Source organism: Delphinus delphis, chromosome 5 (genome assembly GCF_949987515.2).
Source record: "Delphinus delphis chromosome 5, mDelDel1.2, whole genome shotgun sequence".
Lineage (NCBI taxonomy): Eukaryota > Metazoa > Chordata > Mammalia > Artiodactyla > Delphinidae > Delphinus > Delphinus delphis.
In genome coordinates, this window is record NC_082687.1 from 117689448 (window position 1) to 117708513 (window position 19066).

At 40.8% G+C, this 19066-nt stretch overlaps 1 protein-coding gene across 2 annotated transcripts in view; it reads right to left on the reverse strand.

The window, feature by feature from the left end:
• Nucleotides 1-18034, reverse strand: part of PDE5A (phosphodiesterase 5A) — a 135915-nt gene extending 117881 nt beyond the window's left edge. The window contains exon 1 of one of the 2 annotated variants that reach the window (XM_060012937.2): nucleotides 17682-18034. In XM_060012937.2, the coding sequence (XP_059868920.1) occupies nucleotides 17682-17803 (122 nt within the window). In that variant the 5' untranslated portion in view covers nucleotides 17804-18034. Of the gene's footprint in view, nucleotides 1-17066; nucleotides 17103-17681 lie in introns of those variants that run through there. The other variant, XM_060012938.2, reaches the window with a different exon arrangement.
• Nucleotides 18035-19066: the final 1032 nt, after the last annotated feature.

A 19066-nucleotide genomic window follows, 5' to 3' on the forward strand; every position in this document is an offset into this window, starting at 1 on the left:
ATGCAATCTCCACTCTACAATGACTTACTGATTATTTTCACCAAAGAGCTGGGATAAACAAGTCTGACAGTGTACTATTTTGGACAGTGTAGGGATACAGACACTCTCTCATCCTTCTGGATGCAGTAGAGATTGATAACACCTCTTCAGAGGGCAAGTAGGCAATATCTAACAAGTTTTAAAACGCATTTATCCTTTGTTCCACAGATTTTACACATGTGGCAAAGGAAGTACCAGGGTATTTATTTACTGTGGTACTGTTTGTTACAGCAAAGATGAGAAGAAACCTAATACCACAAACAGAAGCCTGGAAAACACATCATGGCACATTTATAAATGTAACACTAGACAAAGATTTAAAAATGGTCATGGATACTGATATGAATAATCACAACAATTTACTAAGTGAAAAAAGAAGATCCAGAAGGGGGAAAGAAGAGTTAGCCTTTTTTCAGAGTCTCTACTAAGTCTTTCACTTATAGAATGTTCCCTTCATTATTTTAGTTTGAACAACACTCTATTGTTTGGTAAATATATATTACCCAGAAGTGGTACCGGTCTAGAATAAAATGGGTCAAAAAAAGATGACACAGATATTATCAGGATTACCTCATAATTCCAAGTGTTAGATATAGTTATACATTTTAAAGCTCTCTTTAAAAACCTATGTAGGGACTTCCCTGGTGGTCCAGTGGTCAAGACTCTGCGTCCCCACTGCCAGGGGCATGGGTTTGATCCCTGGTCGGGGAACTAAGATCCTGCATGCCATGCACCACGGCCAAAATAATAATAATAATAAACAAAAGTTTTTTAAAAAGCAATGCAGTAAGTATATTGTACACATCTCTGGTGTATACCTCTAGCACAGAGTCGTTTAAAATATAATTGCCTAATGTTTTATAAATGCATGCCATGGCTTGAGACAAAACTTCCAGTGATGAGAACATACATTGATATTAAAATAATGCTGTATCTCAAAAACTTCGATAGAAATGAGGGGAACATACTTTGGGAAATGCTTACATAACCTCCAAAATCACAGTAGTAGTGCCAAAGACACTGATGTCAGACATGCATGTGAAAAATGTACAGGAAGCATTTGAATAAACTGTTTTGTAAAATGTAAGACAGGAAAAAAGTGATACATTTAAATTAACATATCATGCTATTTAAAAATATGTACATGCAACTTAAATTCTCAAATCAATATAAAAAGAGGCATTTTAACTACTTCAGTTACAAACCTGAAACACAGCCTCCTCTTATTTCTAACCTTCTCATTGGAAAATGGTGGTCAACTTTTTAATACAACCACCTACTTGACAGCTCCATGTGAATGTCTAAACAGACAACTTAACATGGTGAAATCAGAATTCCTAATGCCCCATCCTTCATCTTGCACCAGCCTCACTCCCTGCCAGGTTTCTTCGTATTAGTAAGTAGCACCATCATCTCCCTAGTTATTCAACCAAACATCCAGGAATTATTCTGGATTTCTGTTTCCTTCAACTCTCTCTTCTAATCCAGCAGCCAAGTCCTGTCACCTTGACTTCTAAAACCCTATAGTCCAATCTGCTCATTTCTATCTCTTGTACCACTTCCCTGGTCCAAACTCCACCATCTCTCACCTCGGACTGGGGCCACAGCCCCTTAACTGGTCTCTCTGATATTATACTAGCCTCCCTTCAATCCACTCTCCACACAGTAGCCAGAGTCATCTTCGAACAAAGTAAACCTTAACATCTTAACTACCCTACTTGGCTTCTCACTGAATCAAGAATAAAACTCAAACTCTTTCAATCCCTTACCATAGTCCCTCTCACCCATGCCTCCCTGACGTTCCTTAAGCACGTCAGACTGCTCCCAGTCTGGAAAGCTCTCCTCATCTGCACCTTGTTGATCACAGCTTCCATCTCCTGTGCAGACAGGTCTTCCCTGATCACTACACCTCAGGTGGTGCCGACACGTTATGTTCTCCCCCCACACTATCTGAATTCTTACTATCATCTATTCTGGTTTATTAATCTGTTGGTTTATTGCCTCCTCCGATGAGATGTAAATTTCGTACTTGTCTGTCTTCTTCACGACTGCATTCCTGTACTTAGAAAACGCCTGTCACATACTGAGTCCTTGATAAATATTTGAGTGAAGTGAATGAATAAATAAACGACGACTCCTAAATCACCTGCATTAAAAGGGACAACAGTCTTTTGAAAATGTGAATGCTGATATATTTGTTACAGAAAATCAACATTGTGTTTTAGCTATTAACGTTCATCACCCCTTGGATGTAAGCCTCATAACTGACCATGGCTAATTTACCCTCATATATCCTGTAGGGTCTAACATATGTCTTAAACAGAGCCAGTGTCCAAAAATTCTTTGTTAGGTGTTTTGTATTATTATATTTAATAGTCTCACAAGTGTTGTATTTCTAGATATTCTCTTGGAGAGATGAACTCAGTATTAAATGACACAGGAACAGTAGACCTGGTATATCCAGTGATTCAATCAACAATTTTTATTAATCACCAGTAATGGGGGAAAGGGTTTTCTCATGACCACATTATTATCTGAGTCCCTGTAGATATATCCCTGTGTATGGAAAACATATGTTATCATAACATCAAAACAATCACTTATAAACCAACCGTAAATAAAATTAAATCATCTCTCACACCTCTCTCCCTTCAGGCATCCCTTGACGTTTTGCAGTGCATGACCTATGTGGCTGTATGAAGTGGGCCGTCCTTCCTAAGACTAATATCTATAATTTCCTGTTGATTGTTTTTTAATACTTCAATCTCTGCAAATACAAATCACCTGCAGACTGAAATTTAAACTCTTATGTAAGATACAGAATTTCTAGAAGTAAACCAAAGTGATGTTGGAGAACTATTCTAATATTACATAAAGCCACTGATAATTAAGGTTAAGCTCAATAAAAAAAACTGCTAACAATCAAAAAATTAAAAAACAGCAAGGATCATGACATAACAAATACCTGAAAAGAGAATTCTATTCAAATAACTGCATTCTAGATTAAGAAGGGCTGCTGGAAGAACTGATGACATCTTCAAATATTAATTTTAAAAACCTATATTTGGGGAAAAAGACTCTATGATCCTGCTGCAAATGTCAGATAAGAAGTAAAGATATTGGTTTATGGCATAGTCTTGCCAGAAAATTGTGTATTTTACAAATTAGCTTGGAGTTTTCATTATAATCTAAATTTTACTAAGTCCAAAATAAGGTAAACTTACTTTCATAACCTGTGGTTCCATTTTTCAAGATCAAGTTCCAATCAAAACCTTTTCAGTGATATTTTTCGCTTTTAACTGGATTCACTTTTAAGTGTCTTTTTTCTCTAGAATGGATTATTCTCATGAAGGTCCTTGAGAGTGTCACTAACTAGCACTAACTAGGCTGGGCACCAGGGATACAGGAGTGAGCAAGCCCAGACCTCTCCTCCCTAAACTGAAGCTTATATTGTGTCCAGAAGTTAATTTATACACGTACTGTATTCGCTGTCATGTGAAGTTATACGTAACTGCATGTGAATGAAGAAAGATGGAAAGATGGACATGTCAAATACGAGGGTAAATATACCAGATGAGATTCAAGAAACCTGGCTGGTAGCTCTGACTGGAGCAAATCACCTCTATGGCCTGAGACAGGATCTCTATTTTCCCTTCTTTCTCTTCCTTGAGTCTATGAGATTTTGAAAAGTATTTACATTAGTGATACTGAAAGGAAAAAAAGCACCATTTTATTTCAACCTGGTGAGGCAGACACTAGCAATCCTACTTTCTCAATTATGCAGCTAAATTAAATGGCTGAACCACACACATTCTGCTAGCTGGCAGCAAAATCAGGAATCAAATCTAGGTCTCCTATTCCCAGTCTTACAGCCTGTAAGACTATAAAAGTTCCCAGAACACCAATGTTTGTCATGAAGACACTTCATAATGTCTAGCTGCATCTGAAAGAATCAAAAATCAAATTTAAACACATAAGGCATAGAGAGAATAAAATCACTTATAATACACATTCTCTAACTTAATTCTTTCCATCCATATCGTAAAGGGATGGCACACTAAACCACTGAGGTAAAAACACTGCCCCAAGGGACTCAGAGAACAAGTGTTCTTAAGGATTGTGTCCTGAAAAAAAATCTAACTGAATCCCATGCCTATGTTTCTCTGAAAACAGGTCATGGTTTATAAACCTAAAATGATGCACTGAAAAGAATGTATAATAAATGTGTTCAAGAGAAGAGTAATTCTCAGGGCTGCTAGATTTAGCAAATAAAAATACTGGATACCCAGTTAAAACTGAGTTTCAGATAAACAATGAATAATTTTTTAATATAAGTAGAATCTAAAATCAAATTGTACGGGGTGTCCTGTATTTTAGCTGGCCACACTAGTCGTTCGATATTCTGTTCTTCCCAACTGAAATTATTGGCAGATAGACAACAAAGAAAAGGTAGGTTCTGTGGAGCATACTAATGAGCTCCAGGCTATTAAACCACTAACACTAATTTTATCGTTTAAAGAGCACAAAGGATCCTGTGTACCACATTGTGATCCTGTGTTTGATAACTGAACCTTTTGAAAGCTCTTGGATTAATAATTTGTGGCATAAAATTCTTCCTTAAATCAAGCCTTTTCATTTTACTGTCCAAACCATACCATATATTTAATAGAGAAAAAAACAAACTGCAATCTACTTATAAAACGGAGGTTGACTAATTGCTAAAAATTCTTGGGACTTACAAAGCACCCCGAGAAGTTGTGTTTTTCAGCCATAAATTCAAAATTCCAATCATTATCTAGCATTTGCTGCCAATGGGATTTGTGACCAGTGGCAAACAATTTTCTTCTTCTGAGTTTCAATTTCATCCTCTACATAATACGGGAAATACTGCCTGTTCTACCTTCTTCATGAAGTGCAAGGTACTGACTGTCTTCAGCACAGTATAAAGTCAAGAATACCAAACTGGCCATCAGGAAACAACTCTAGTTCCAACTATAAGAATACACAGATGTGAGGCTGAACCAATCACAACTTCTCTAGAGGCCGTTTTCTCCCGAGTACAAGTCCTTCATTATAAAAATGGTCAGCTGTATGAACAGGTCATGAAGACTCCCACAACTTCTTATGTTATCAATAGGCCAGTAGGTGATGATTATTAGTTTGGTCAACTCCTGTCATCTCCTTTTGCCCCTCAGCTTCCCCATTTTCAAACAGGGGAAAGACTTCTTACTGCTTCACTCACCACACAGGGTTGATGTCTGAGACAAGTTATAAAATGCATGTGGGGCTTCCCTGGTGGTGCAGTGGTTAAGAGTCCGCCTGCCAATGCAGGGGACATGGATTTGAGCCCTGGTCCAGGAAGATCCCACATGCCACAGAGCAACTAAGCACGTGCGCCACAACTACTGAGCCGGTGCTCTAGAGCCTGCAAGCCACAACTACTGAGTCTGTGCGCCACAACTACCAAAGCCCACGTGCCTAGAGCCTGTGCTCCGCAACAAGAGAAGCCACCGCAATGGGAAGCCCGCACACCGCAATGAAGAGTAGCCCCTGCTCGACGCAACTAGAGAAAAGCCCACGAGCAGCAACGAAGACCCAACACAGCCAAAAATAAATAAATAGATAAATAAAGTTTTTAAAAAAGGAAAAGAAAATGCATGTGGAAGCATTTCAAAATCTCTTCCATATTTTTAAGATGTTGCTATCTCCTAGACCCTCAGTACTCATTCCAATGGAGACGTAGGGCTGGGGTAAAGAGCAATGGCTGTTCATTTCCTCATTAAGTCCAGCCAAGAGAATCAGAGGAAGTGAGGGGGAAAGAGGTCGTGTTCCAGGTGGTATGGGTCCACAGGCCGAGTGGGTCTAATAGCGTTTGGAAATAGGCTGGCTACATGCATCCTGAGCATTCCAAGTCCTTGTCCAAAGCAGATACTGCAGACTGTCATTTATTATAGAATCCCACTAAGTTTTCCCCCTAGAAAGAAGAGTTACATCATAACTCTCCATAAGCTACATCCTAGCTATTTGAGCAGAAAGAATGAAATGCATGCAAGTTCCACAAAGGTATTTTACCCTCTGCTCCAAGCGCTAATAACTTAGAGACTCTGCTTTCATGTATAAGCAAGTCTTTGTTAACTGTCCTGCAATCACAAGCAGAGTGGCCCTCTTGAAGTCTTAGAGTTGATTTAACTTTTACAAGGCTGTTAATGAAAAACAATAGGCCCTGGACCCTTGAAATAAAGCCACAGCCAAGGGAAATACAATAAAAATTAATGCTGAGAATTTATAATCGATGACAAGATCCTGATGTTTAACATCCCATCCAAATCATTCCTTCTCTCCTCACCAAAATCTGTTTTATTATTCTCCAGTCATTTATTTCCTTCCATATTTTATTACACAAAAAATTGCTTACCTCAAAAATGAGTTGTATTATATATCTTTTTAAAATGGGTAAATTCAATTTAGTTTTGTTTTTAAACTTTTACAATATGTCTTAAAATAACTAGAGAAACCCTGGAGGGTACCAGAATCAATGCTGGGAGTTATTGCTCTCAGGTAACATGCACCCATCTAACTAAAATGTTAGATTTCATGTTAGTTTAACATGAAAACCATCTGTGGTTTCAAACTTGTGGGTACCACAGCTGCTGCTCAGCGCTCACTAAGGAACCCTTTCCCATACTGAGCAAGTAACGAACCCAAAAGATTGATATTAATTAGACACCAGGAAATAAAGCCAAGATAAAAACTTGTCATGAGTTTACCATAAATGTGAGTTGGATTTTAAATCTCAACTCTTTTAAAACAATGAATCCAATCAGAAGTTTACTGTCTTAATATTCTACTTTACTGAAGACTCTTGCAGCTCAAACTGTCCATGCAATGATGATTTAATATAAAAATCAGTGTCACGAGGAATAACACTTAACACATTTTGATTTCATGAGGTTTCTTTATAGCACTAACAGCACTGCATTCTCCAAGACAGTGCTTCAGTGTGGGTAGAGCACACTACACAACTAAATGAGTGCATGCACTCAAAAGGCCAGGCGGCCAGGTCCTAGCAGCTGCTGCAGGAAAAGGCTGAGCTCCACATTTCCATTGTCAGACATTTGGGGTCTTTAGACCAGGGTCTTTAGCCTCTTCCTGAGTTAAATTCCTCATGACATTAAATCTATGAGTCTTTTCATTGCTTCCATTAACAGTGATGCTGAACTTCAGTAGAAAATGGTGGGTAAGGGCCCTAGGTGGGACAGACTTAGGCTTCAACTCTGGAGCTGCTTCTAAGATAAGACCTCAGGTGCACTATTTACTCTCTCTATAAGATGGAGATAATGGCATTAACCCTCACAGGCTTCTTAAGAAAATTAAGGGAAATCATGCCTATACAGTGATGGCATAGAGTCTGGTACGCAGTGTTTAATATGTGATAGTTACTGTTTTTAAGTTAATTGAACATTGTTTTTTTGGCCATGCCACATGGACTGCAAGATCTTACTTCCTAGACTGGGGATTGAACCTGGGTCCTTGGCAGTGAAAGCACTGAGTTCTAAACACTGGGCCACCAGGGAATTCCCAAGTTAATCGAACATTAACTGGAATATATTTTCAAAAGCAATTAATTTTTTTGTAAAAATAAAAAGAATTTATTCATGGGTTTCTACAGAATAATGATGTTAGCCATTATTTCTTTTTAAGCTCCTAGTTTAAAAGCACTAATTTCTCTATAGAAACACCTGTGCAAAAAAAAATTGTTTTAATGTTGGTATTTTCTCAAATTAGAATTGAAAAAACATAGACTCCCTAGACCAATAACCACACTTACATATAACAAATTTTCTGAATAACACATAAAGATTAAGAGCTGAACATGTAGTTAAGAAAAATCACTTTCTATTACTACTCAGAACTTAATTTTTAAAAATAAGTTATAGAATTTGGGGGACGATTTTTTCAAAATATCACAGATATCATAAAACTGTTTGACAACAAATGTGATATACAACTAATTATCTATAATAAAAACCATAGCAATATTTCATAATAACCATAATTCTAAACTGGAGAATGATTTTAATACTTGATAAAACAATGCTTCAACACTCTGCTACAAGAGATCTGGGGGTTAAAGTTGATCCATTTCAGTTCCTACCCAAGGGGGCTTACTTGGGGGAATTCTGTAAGTAGGTTGATGCCTGGGTCTCAAGGAGGTTACCCAGGAACAGTAACATTTGGGGAGATTTGCAGAGTGCCTCAAACAAAACAGAGGAAAAAGTTGCAAGCCCTGAATGGCCCACAAAACACAACGCCTGATCGTGTTCTTTAAGTCTCCTATAAAACTTCACCCCTTTCTCTTTCTCTCCAGTGCTTTTTTCATCATTCATATGAATTAACCACTAAAACCAGAATTACAAAGAGTGTGTTAGTTTCCTGTCTAAAAAGGGATGGTTGATAATTTATATGGAAATGTGCTTTATCTGTAGGAAAAACATAAAAATAACTCACATAAAATATAATGTTAGATATTTCTCCTGCTCTTGGATCCTTATTTTACACAGTTCTAGCTGCATTGTTTGTAAAATTTGACCTAGATCCACCACTCATACTTGGAAAATACTTAAAGGAAACTATTCAATCTAAGAAGTTGATACTCTGCTCCTCTGGTGAGAATCAAGAATACTTAGAGCTGAAAGAGATTTTTAAACTCATTTATGAATTTCTCTGCCTTGATTTCTCACCCCCTCCTACCTCCCATTTTAAAGCCAAGATTTATTAACCTGGGCCAGTCACAAAGCTTGGGACACAGTCGGGAGGTCTGGACTCCCATTCCAATTCCCTTTCCAGTACCTTACACAATCCACAAAAGGTTCTGTTTAAACCATTAATAAAAATTCTTCTAAAAAATGAGAAGGACACAAAGTCTATTAAATCCCTGTTCTGTTGTTCTAATTCCCACTTATCAGAATAAGGGGATGACTCTCAAAGTTTGCAATTATAATTAAGGTACTGATGATTCTCAAGGTAAAATAAATAGTAAACTACTGAAAATCACTCTATAAAAGATAAGGAAATATGTATTAGTTCCTTTAAATTTCTTAAGAACCCTAGAAGTAAATGCTCTTATTCCCATTTCACAGAGAAAGCAAATAAAGTACCTAAAGGTCATGCTTTTAAGAAAGAGGTAGTTCTGGGGTTGAAGCTTAAATCTGTCCCATCTGGGGCCCTTAACCACCATAAATTGAAGTAAATTTTAAGGAGTTCAGAACAGTGGCTCCCAACCAAGTAGTGGTGTCAGCTTTTGGGGGCATTTGGAAGTGTGTGTCACAATAATCAGGTGCTCCTGACGTGTAGTGTCTGGGGCCCAGGGATGTTAAACATCCTGCAATACGCTGAACAGTTTCTCACAACAACAAAAAGTATCACTACCAAATGCCAAACAGCATCCCCTTTAAGAAGCAATGGTTTACTATATGGAAAAGAATATGAAAAAGATTAATCACTTTGCTGTAAACCTGAAACTAACACAACATTGTAAATCAACTATACTTCAATTTAAAAAAAAAAGAAAAAAAGCAACAGTTTAGAAGAATAAAAGATTAACCTACTATAACAGTGTATCAAATGAAACAGGGGCTATCTGGGACACCTCCAAGTGATTCCTCCAATAATCTCTACTCTGATGTTACAGTGAGTAGTTCCCTTGCTTCTGGCATGGATTAGAAACAAATGCTGTCTAAAATTATTTAGTGTTCCCAAGTTTTCTCCAGCTATGAAAACATCTGAGAAGCTTACTGGGACCAAATATAAATAAAATGCAGAACTGCTTCACATGGTTTTACATTCAAATTTGACCAAGAGTTGGAAGAGAAATGTTTTGTAATTTTCCATGCATTCACAATCACATGTATGGAAAATGTTCCTTAAAGGAAAACTTACTTGCATCTGAAAGAAAACCTAATAACCAAAATCTATGCTGTAAATATGTAAACCGATTTGTTTAGCAGCTTAGAGATGGGAAAGATTGGACTAGATTGGCATGGCCCAATATGAGGTATGAGAAGCCCTGAGAGTCCAGAGCAATTATGTTTTGAAGCTCTGTAGTTTGTCTATGGAAATGCTTCAATTTTGCGTTTTCACACTAATGACAATTAAAACCAAAAAAAAAAAAGTAAAAGATGTATACTTTAAATTACTGGGATGACCACCTTATAATCAAATACTATCCTGCAATTTTAGCAGTCAAGTTTATATTTGTATTTACAATCACACTGCCGCCCAATGGTTCTGGGATAAAGAGAAAATAAAAGAGGTAGATTTAATATGTAAATGTGCTTTCAAGCCAAATAAAAACCAAAAGCTGGTGTATTGTGCTATAGGACTAAAAGTTTCATGATTGTTATGAGAGACCCAGTGGGAGAAGTGAATCATCACAAGGCAACTGTAGCAAAGGCAAGCTGACCTTACCAGACCCCCCTGCATCCCAATCAGGGCCATATTCACTGTACAAGTATGAATGTTGTCAATTTGTATTTGGCTAGAGTTTTATCATTTTATTCATAATTAACTTATACATTTATTTTGGTATTACAGTTGCATAAATGCTATGATTAAATTATACCTCTTAATACTCTTAAGAATTCCTCATTTAACTCACATTAAAATGAGAGAAAGTCAATACTAGGTATGGCAGATATCTGGAACTTCTGGATGCACTCACATCACTTTCTTTGGGGAATTCCCCTCCCCCTCCCCCCCCCCCCCCCCCACTGACATATCACACTATGCGTTACCTGCCCCAACAAAGTAGTAAGACAACCCTATTCTTCCTGACACAATGACTGGCCCAGAGCAGGCAAGTGATGCAAGCAAGGCCAAATAATTTTGAGAGGGCTGATACGGATAAGAAGGTACTTTTCAAACGTGAGAAATTTAAGACCCACATAAACTTGCCAAGAAGAAACTTTTCCAGCTCACGAAGAAAGTCTACCGGAGAATAAAGCCAATGCAGCATAGGGCCAAAAGGACAGATGGAGGGAGGAAGGGTGGGAGGGAGGGAGGGAGGGAGGAAGGGAGGAAGGGAGGAAGGAAGGAAGGAAGGAAGGAAGGAAGGAAGGAAGACAGACTGACTAGATAGACATACAGACAAAAAGAATGTTGACAAGATTATTTCACACCCAAACCAATCTCCAGGAACGTCAATCATGTGAGTTAATTATGTACGAGTTCAAGTTGAGTTTTTGTCACTTGTGACCAAAAGCTTTTTAACTAAGATACTGGGGATCAATAAGAATGTCTTTCTTGGGCTTCCCTGGTGACGCAGTGGTTGAGAGTCCGCCTGCCGATGCAGGGGACACGGGTTCGTGCCCCGGTCCGGAAAGATCCCACATGCCGCGCAGCGGCTGGGCCCGTGAGCCATGGCCGCTGAGCCTGCGCTCCGCAACGGGAGAGGTCACAACAGTGAGAGGCCCGAGCAAAAAAAAAAAAAAAAAATTTGAAAGACACTGAACTACATGATTTCCTCCAACTCTAAAGTTCAAAGATCCTGTGTGTGTGTTTTAATTATTTCATCAGCTTAAAAAATCAGGATCTGTATATGTATAGCTGATTCACTTTGTTATAAAGCAGAAACTAACACACCACTGTAAAGCAATTATACTCCAATAAAGATGTTAAGAAGAAAAAAAAATCAGCTTTTCTCTTCTTATGACCTCAGTATACTTATTATTACGAAATATAATAAGTAACAAAATTATTCAGAGAAGACAATTTGCAAACTGTTAATCTTACTTTACAATTCAGAATCAAGAGAAAGGTCTCAAAGAACACAGAAGCTAACAATGGCACCTAAGACTTCATAAAGCATGTTCACTACAAACTACAAATGGGGCACGTGGATATCTGTATCTCCATATATATGGCTTTTTTAAAGCTTTTTAGAATATTCATCAGAATGACTCTTATGAACTTAACACTCAGTTTTCTTTACCTGCCTTAAATATTTAGTTGGCAATAAGTTTAAATTCCTACCAGTTAGAGAAAATGAATAAAGCACTCACACCATGAAAAAAACTATGATTCAAAATAAAGTGAGAATACCAAGTCGGTAAATAAGATTACAGAACTAAATATCAAATGAATGACTCAAGTGGAAAGACTTTCTTCAATTTTTATTCTTATGTTGTAATTCACAGGCACTTTTTTTTTTTTTTTTTTTTTTTACTGAGAACCTGATTTAACAGATATTTCCAAGGCCACATCAATCAGTTATAACATTGGTCAACTGAATCTACATCTGTCCAGCTAAAGTAATCTCATAAGAAGTCCTGCAAAGACAGTAGCTAGTCTGCATTCTAAACTCAAAAATTAGTCATTTTCAACCCTCCAATATCAATCAACTCAGTGATTTATTTAACTGCCCTGCAGTCCTTACCAAAGGCTTTTATCCTAAGATGAGTTTTTATCCTACAATTAGCCCTGAGAACAAAGAAAAAGATCTAACTCAACACAACAGTTACAGGTTTAATAAACTGTTAGTTTGAAAAATATTTGGGGGACAAACTAATAAATACCAAGCACTTTTTTTTTAAGCCTTTTCAAGTATGAAAGAACTCTTTTCCAAGCATTATTAAAATGTAGCAGGAAGTTCAATCAGTTTTAAGTTAATTCACATTTTCAAATATAGAGGAAGGGAAGCAACTTAGTAAGACATACTACTCTCTGTAATCAGATAAGGGTGAAGGTACAAACTTTACCCATACAATTTGAAAGCCCTTTCAAATATTTTAAAAGAAATGATATCAGAGACCAGACTCAAGTCATTTCTTTAGGTGGAACTATTTAAAAAGGAAATTTTGTTGTACAACATAATCAAAATGCTAAAAACTGCTCATCTTTAGGTACTGAAGACGATATTAAGAAAATTTTGGCAATTCCAATAGATCTTCAGATCACAAACTGAAAAAAAAAGCTACTGAACTGTACCACAAGCCTATTTAAGTGTTATACTAAGCAAATAGATTTATTTTGAATGACTAATTGCAATGCATTAGTTGTACCACAGTTTTAGGAATCATGATCTTGTATTGGGGGCTTTAAAAATGGAACTGAATATGAAACCTTGAGAACACGAGTGATAGAAGAGCAATGAGAAACATCATTTCAGGGGCTCATACGGATTCTTCCAGATTCAATCCTATCCAAATTCAATCCACATGAGTACTTTTAGGGCACTAAAAGGTACCTTCAAGCTAGCTATAAGGACCCTGGTTATAAGCAATACAAGGATAAAAGGACATTATTACACCAGAATTACCATAATGAAAATATCAGAAATAATATCAAAGCCAGACTGAGTCAATACCCACAGGATTTTATTATCTTCAACACTAGTGACTGCTTAACAAAATATGCTTAACAAAACGTGTCTGAACATTGTGAGTTTATATTCCTATATGATCATAGAAACAATCATTTTTAAGATTGAATAGCAATATTTATTTTACACCTATCATCTGACTTTAAGATAATATCTTGCAAAAAAAGTTACAGCTTTTAGAGATGAGAAAAAAGAAAAGACAAAGAAAGAAAGAAAGAAAGAAAGAAAGAAAGAAAGAAAGAAAGAAAGAAAGAAAGAAAAAAGAAAGAAAGAAAAGAGAGAAAGAAAGAAAAGAGAGAAAGAAAGAAAGAGAGAAAGAAAGAAAGAATCCCAAACTCAGGACCTGGAACATCAACTAATTCACCACAGCTTTGCAGTGTCAAATAAAAGGTCTATCATAGAAAACTACATGCGAGTGTAAAACTTCTGTTTCTGGACTTTGATCCAAGTGGTCATAAAAAGTTGTCCTCACTTAGTATCTCCTATTTCCAGTATATGCCAAATATTCTCAAGCTTTTGTCTAGTACCAAAAAAAGCAATAAAAAGTCAATCATATTACCCCTACAATTCTAAATGATCTAAAACATCGTGCACAATCACAGAGCTGATTAGTAACTAATGAAAGGTAAGTTATTCTAATAAGCTGTCAAGAATAACAACAGCTGTTAAAGTGGCATTAGCACCAGAAAGGCTTCATCTGTGAATGCACAAGCATTAAAGCCCTTAATGAACGCAGCATCTCAAACTCGTAGGACTGCAAAGTTTTCTATGATAGCAAGGGTGGAGGTTTTCCATAGGTTTTAGTTACTAGTCTCCAAGTAATTTTTATGCCTATAGATTATGTTATGAATCGTTCAACTGACACTCTCAAAATTCACTTAAACAGGTTTTGATTGCTGAAAAGCATCTATTTGTGTGCTGCAAGCTATAGCTTTTAAGGAGGTGCTTAGCTCTGTATTTGCAGATAATTATAGGAAACAATGTAATACAGCAGCAATAACTGCTTTCAAGGTCAACCAAAATTCACAGGTGTTTAAATGAGAATTTAGTGCCAGAACCTTCCTTCTATTCAGTGACTACTATTGAGTGCAGACCATTCAGTCTGGGGAGAGAATAGAGAAGCATGCATGAATGTCAAACAACAATTAAATCAAATAAGGTAGAAATAGTTCTATCAATGAGATTGTTTACAGGCACAGATGGCCAATCTCAGTGAGTTCAAATTTATTTAAAATCTTAAAACTCGCCAAATGCCTCTACAGAGCTATTCTGTTGCATGGGTTTCCTGAATCACATACAGTATTCATTTTTTACATTGTGTAACAAAAGGGAAAAAAGCAAAGTAATGTGATCTTCTTGTTAAAGCAAACAAACAAACAAACAAACGACTTACCTGTAAAGTTAAGGTGTCTGTAATAAGATTTGACCACAACCATGTGAATCACACCGTGTTCAGCAGGTTGGCCTTTTTATAATCAACTAGTGCCCAATCTCTGATTCTTATTTTAAGTTTCCAGTTAATGCCATCAAATATAAGCCCAAACTGGAATACTGTTTCTTGAAAAAACCTCTGGCTACGGATAAGACTTAGATTATATTCTTCACACTGACAACTTTCAGCGCCTTGTAACTCCTAAAATTGAGAGCCTGCCCTACTCTTGAATGTCTTACACTTTCATTTTCCGGCTTACACTCAGCATAAACTCTTCTCTCAAGATTGTATACACACACATATATATCACAGAAAGGGCTCAGCCTCTTGTCAACATCAACTGTAATATAAAAACCCTAACTGAAGGTCTAAATTTTACACTAAGCAGTGTACTTTTGAGAACTGGGATTTTAATCCTATGCTACTTGGGAAAAAAAGTAATGTGAAAAGAAATGTAACTTAACTCACTCAATTTATTTTCCAAAAAAAAGTAACTCAAAGTTTTGGCAGGCTCTCAAAGTGAAGTGTTTTTACGTATGAGTTAAAACCTACCGCCAAACAATCCCAAGTTTATGTCTTTAAAAGGGGGGGCGGGAGACAAAGGACATTTACGCTGATTTTAAAATAAGTAATTTTGTTCTTTCTTAATAATCTGCCTGAAGAACATCTCTAAAGAACATCCCCCTACACATTTAAAATATCAGCCCAGTTCTCCTGCCCATTCCCCATTCTATGCGCTATAGTTCATTAAGGGCGGAAGAGTGGAAGTGTGCAAGGGTGAAAGCAAACCGGGGACAGATGGCCTAGGAGGAGGTGACCTCTAAAAACTGTTGGCTCCCAGAAATCGATACTTCCAGACCTAGATGGTCTTAGTGCCTCACTCCAAACTCGCAGAAAAGTCCTCTTCGAAAAGAAACCACTTTCCATTCAGGGTTTATCCTCTGGTCGCTCCAGATTTAGGATTTTGATAGAAGGCGAAAGCGGCGAACAGGATTTTAAAAGGAGAGCGGAGTAATTAAACAGAAGAGATAAGATTTGCGCCGAAGCCACCGCCTCTTATTAAAAACCTCCGAAAGTGATCAAATCGACACCAACTCCGAACGTTCGTTAGAAGACGTAGAGTTAAAAAGAGCCCCATCTAAGACCTCAAAGTATTACATCCACGGGAAAGTAAAGGAAGACAAAAATCTCATAGAGTCCATTTTCAGTGAAGCGTCGCCCGCCGGTGTGACCCGGGTGCCACCCCCCGGCACCCGGCACCCACCGCGCCCCCGGGGAAAGTGGGAAAGACGGGGAGATGCTGAAGGAAGTACCTTGTTTTGTCCCCAAAAGGCAACATAGCAAACGTGATGAGTTGGAGGTGCAGATCAGGCGGCCTCGACGGACCCTGGACTCCAGGAGGCGCCGGGGGGCGACGACGTGCCCAGGTGAGGACGGTAACTCGAAGCCGGCTCCCCTACCGCCCCCGCGGTCGCGCCACCGCCCGCGGCCGCCCGTTCGCCCCGCGCTGCACCGGCCCCTGGCTGGGAACGCCCGGCCGAGTCGCAGCGGTGCGCCGGCGAGTGGGAGCCCAGCGCCCAGCCCCGGCCGGCCCTTTCACCATCACCGCCCCGCGTGCGTCTCCCTCCCGGCGAGGCGGCCAGCGTCAGCTGCCCGAAGGCCGCTGCCGGGAGCCGGCGACGGCGAGGTTCGGGCCCCTTCTCCAAAGGGGTGCGTCTGGGAGTCAGCCCGAGTCCGAGCGCAGCAGCCTTGCCCGCGCCCCGGCTTCGCACCAACTCCTCCGGCTTCGGGGCACCAGCCTGCCACGCACTCTCCGTTCCACCCTCCTAGCCCCTCGGCTTCAGCCTCAATTCCTCTCTAAGTCTCCCGCGAACGTTTCCCACGCGCGCCCCGACTGCTCGCTGCGCAGCCGCCTCCCAAAGGACAGGACCCCGCCTCCCAAAGGACAGGCTCCCTCCTCCCCGCCCTCCGCAGCAGGCGCCCCAGCGCTTGGCTCCGGACCAGGAAGAGCTGGCCTCTGGGGTCGCCTCGGGCCGCGGGACCTGTCACCCGCCGGGGTCCGCTCACCGCCGCGCCTCTCCACCGCCCTTTGTGTGCACGCCACGAACCCCTTCGCGGAGCCCGTTCGGCGGCGCCGCCTTGCGCGCAAAAGCGAAGGAAAAGGGGAGCGCGAAACAACCAGGGGACTGGAAGGGGGCAAAAGGCGACAGCACTCACTTTGGGAAGGTTCCGGCATGTTGCTGCCTTTGGGCTTCTTCGTGGTCTCGCCCCTACCCTGGCTTCCCCGCCCCGCCAGGGCCGGGGCGAAGAGAGACGGGGGAGGAGCGGAGCCACAGGGAACGCGTTGGAAATGGTGCTTCCGGAGCTGCAGGGAAGGGGCTTAAAAACTGTTTTGGTTTCGCTAAGGATTTTTAGGGGAACCAGGAGGCTAGAGAAGGGCTAGAGGAAGGCCTGTGAGCGCAGATATATGAAAATAATCTTGCTCCCAGGGAATACCGGGGCTGCCAGCGTGTGTGTGTGTGTGTGGGTGTGGGTGTGGGGGTGTGTGTGTGTGTGTGTGTGTGGTTGGCGGGGGGGGGGAGTCGGCACGTTCATTTTTGTATTTGAACTTTGTGAGCAAGTTGGATCGAATCCGACGGTTTTTCGACTGTACTGGCCTTAAAGTCGAGGTCTCTACACCGTAACAGGATCATGGCCCTACTTCAAAAGCAAAGGGCCTGAGAGTGGAGACGGTTTAATGGTTAACGAAGGGGAAAATTCAATAGGGGAGAGAGATCAGCCCCAGGTCACGCTCCAGGCCCCGGCAGGGTCTTCCGTGGGTCCTCTTCTTACCTGGTGCCTTTCCTAACAAAGTAAGAGAAGGTAAAGTCCCAGTGATCGTCCAGCCACGCTTCGACCGAGTCCTGGTCCCACTGCTGCTGCGGCCGCGCGGAGCCGGGGCCGCTCCGCTCCATGATCGGCGCGGCGCGTCTCTGCGGCTTGCTGGTGCTGGTTTTCCACCCCAGCTGGGGTCCCTCCCTTGGAGGAGCTGGACTCTGCCTCAAGACCCTCCCCGTTCGCCCTGCTCCAGTCCGGCCGGCTTTCGGCGAAGCTGCTCAGGCACCGGGCCACCCTCCTGCCGTGCCCCGCCTCTCCCGGTCCTCACCGCTCCCAGGTGTGGCGGGGTGCAGCAGCCCCGCGCTTTCCCTGGGGTCTGGCTGAGACTGGCTCTCGCAGTCTCTCCAGTCCCAAGATTCCGAGGCGGCCGCGGCGGCGACTGGCGAGCTCTCCGGAAGCCTAATGGCCAGGACTAGAAGGAAGCCAAGGCGGCCGCTGGGGTGCGCTGTGTGCCGAGCCGGCTCCAGAGGAGCGCGCAAAGGTGACTCTGGGTGTGTTCGCTGGGCGTCCCACTCTAGGAAACGGAAGGTCGCGCTGTGGAGAACCATCCCAAGCCCAGAGAGCGGTAGCTGGGGTTATTTTCGCCCGAAAATGAGAGGTGGTGGTAGCCCGGGCACTTTTCCTCAGGCCTGGGAGAACAATGACTGTTCCGCCTCGCTTTCCACCAGCCCAGCGCATGGGTCTCGGAGGAGCGGGGACGCACCTTCCTCGGAGCTCCACCAGCGCAGTGGCTCAAAGCGCCCCAGCCAAGGACCACTCCTGGGTAAGGAGAGTTGGGGCGTGTGTCACCTCAATAGATTTGCAGGTCCTGGTGGGTAACTTCCAACAAAACCATTCCCGTGATTTAATGTTAATAATAATAATAATTATAAATTAAGTGCCTTCTCATCAAAGGCTTAATTTGCATTAAGCCCCTTTTCCTGACTGGAAAAAGAAAAAGGTAGATTGAAATACAATAATCACGATGGTTTGTGTATGAAGTCAGAAAACAAGGGCGTCTCCGTACAATTAGGTTAACGAGAGTACGGGCACTACCCAGGTATCAGAGCAGCCAGTTAGCCCAATTTTAAGTTAATTCATCATTTATACTGAACTGGAATTAATACACACACACCACGAAAAAAGTATCTGTTTAAAAGGGCTCAGCCTTACTACCCTGTTTTGTCCAATCCCTATCATGCTTTACAAAAAAGAACTGGTGTCTTCCTTTGCTTTATCCTCATCCCCATTTCCGTGCAGTTTTAGTATGGTATTTTGCCATGACCTAATTTTTTTGGCAAAATTAAACTGGAGCTGTGTTTCACAACGTGCGAATGACACCATTAGCAGTGATATACCAA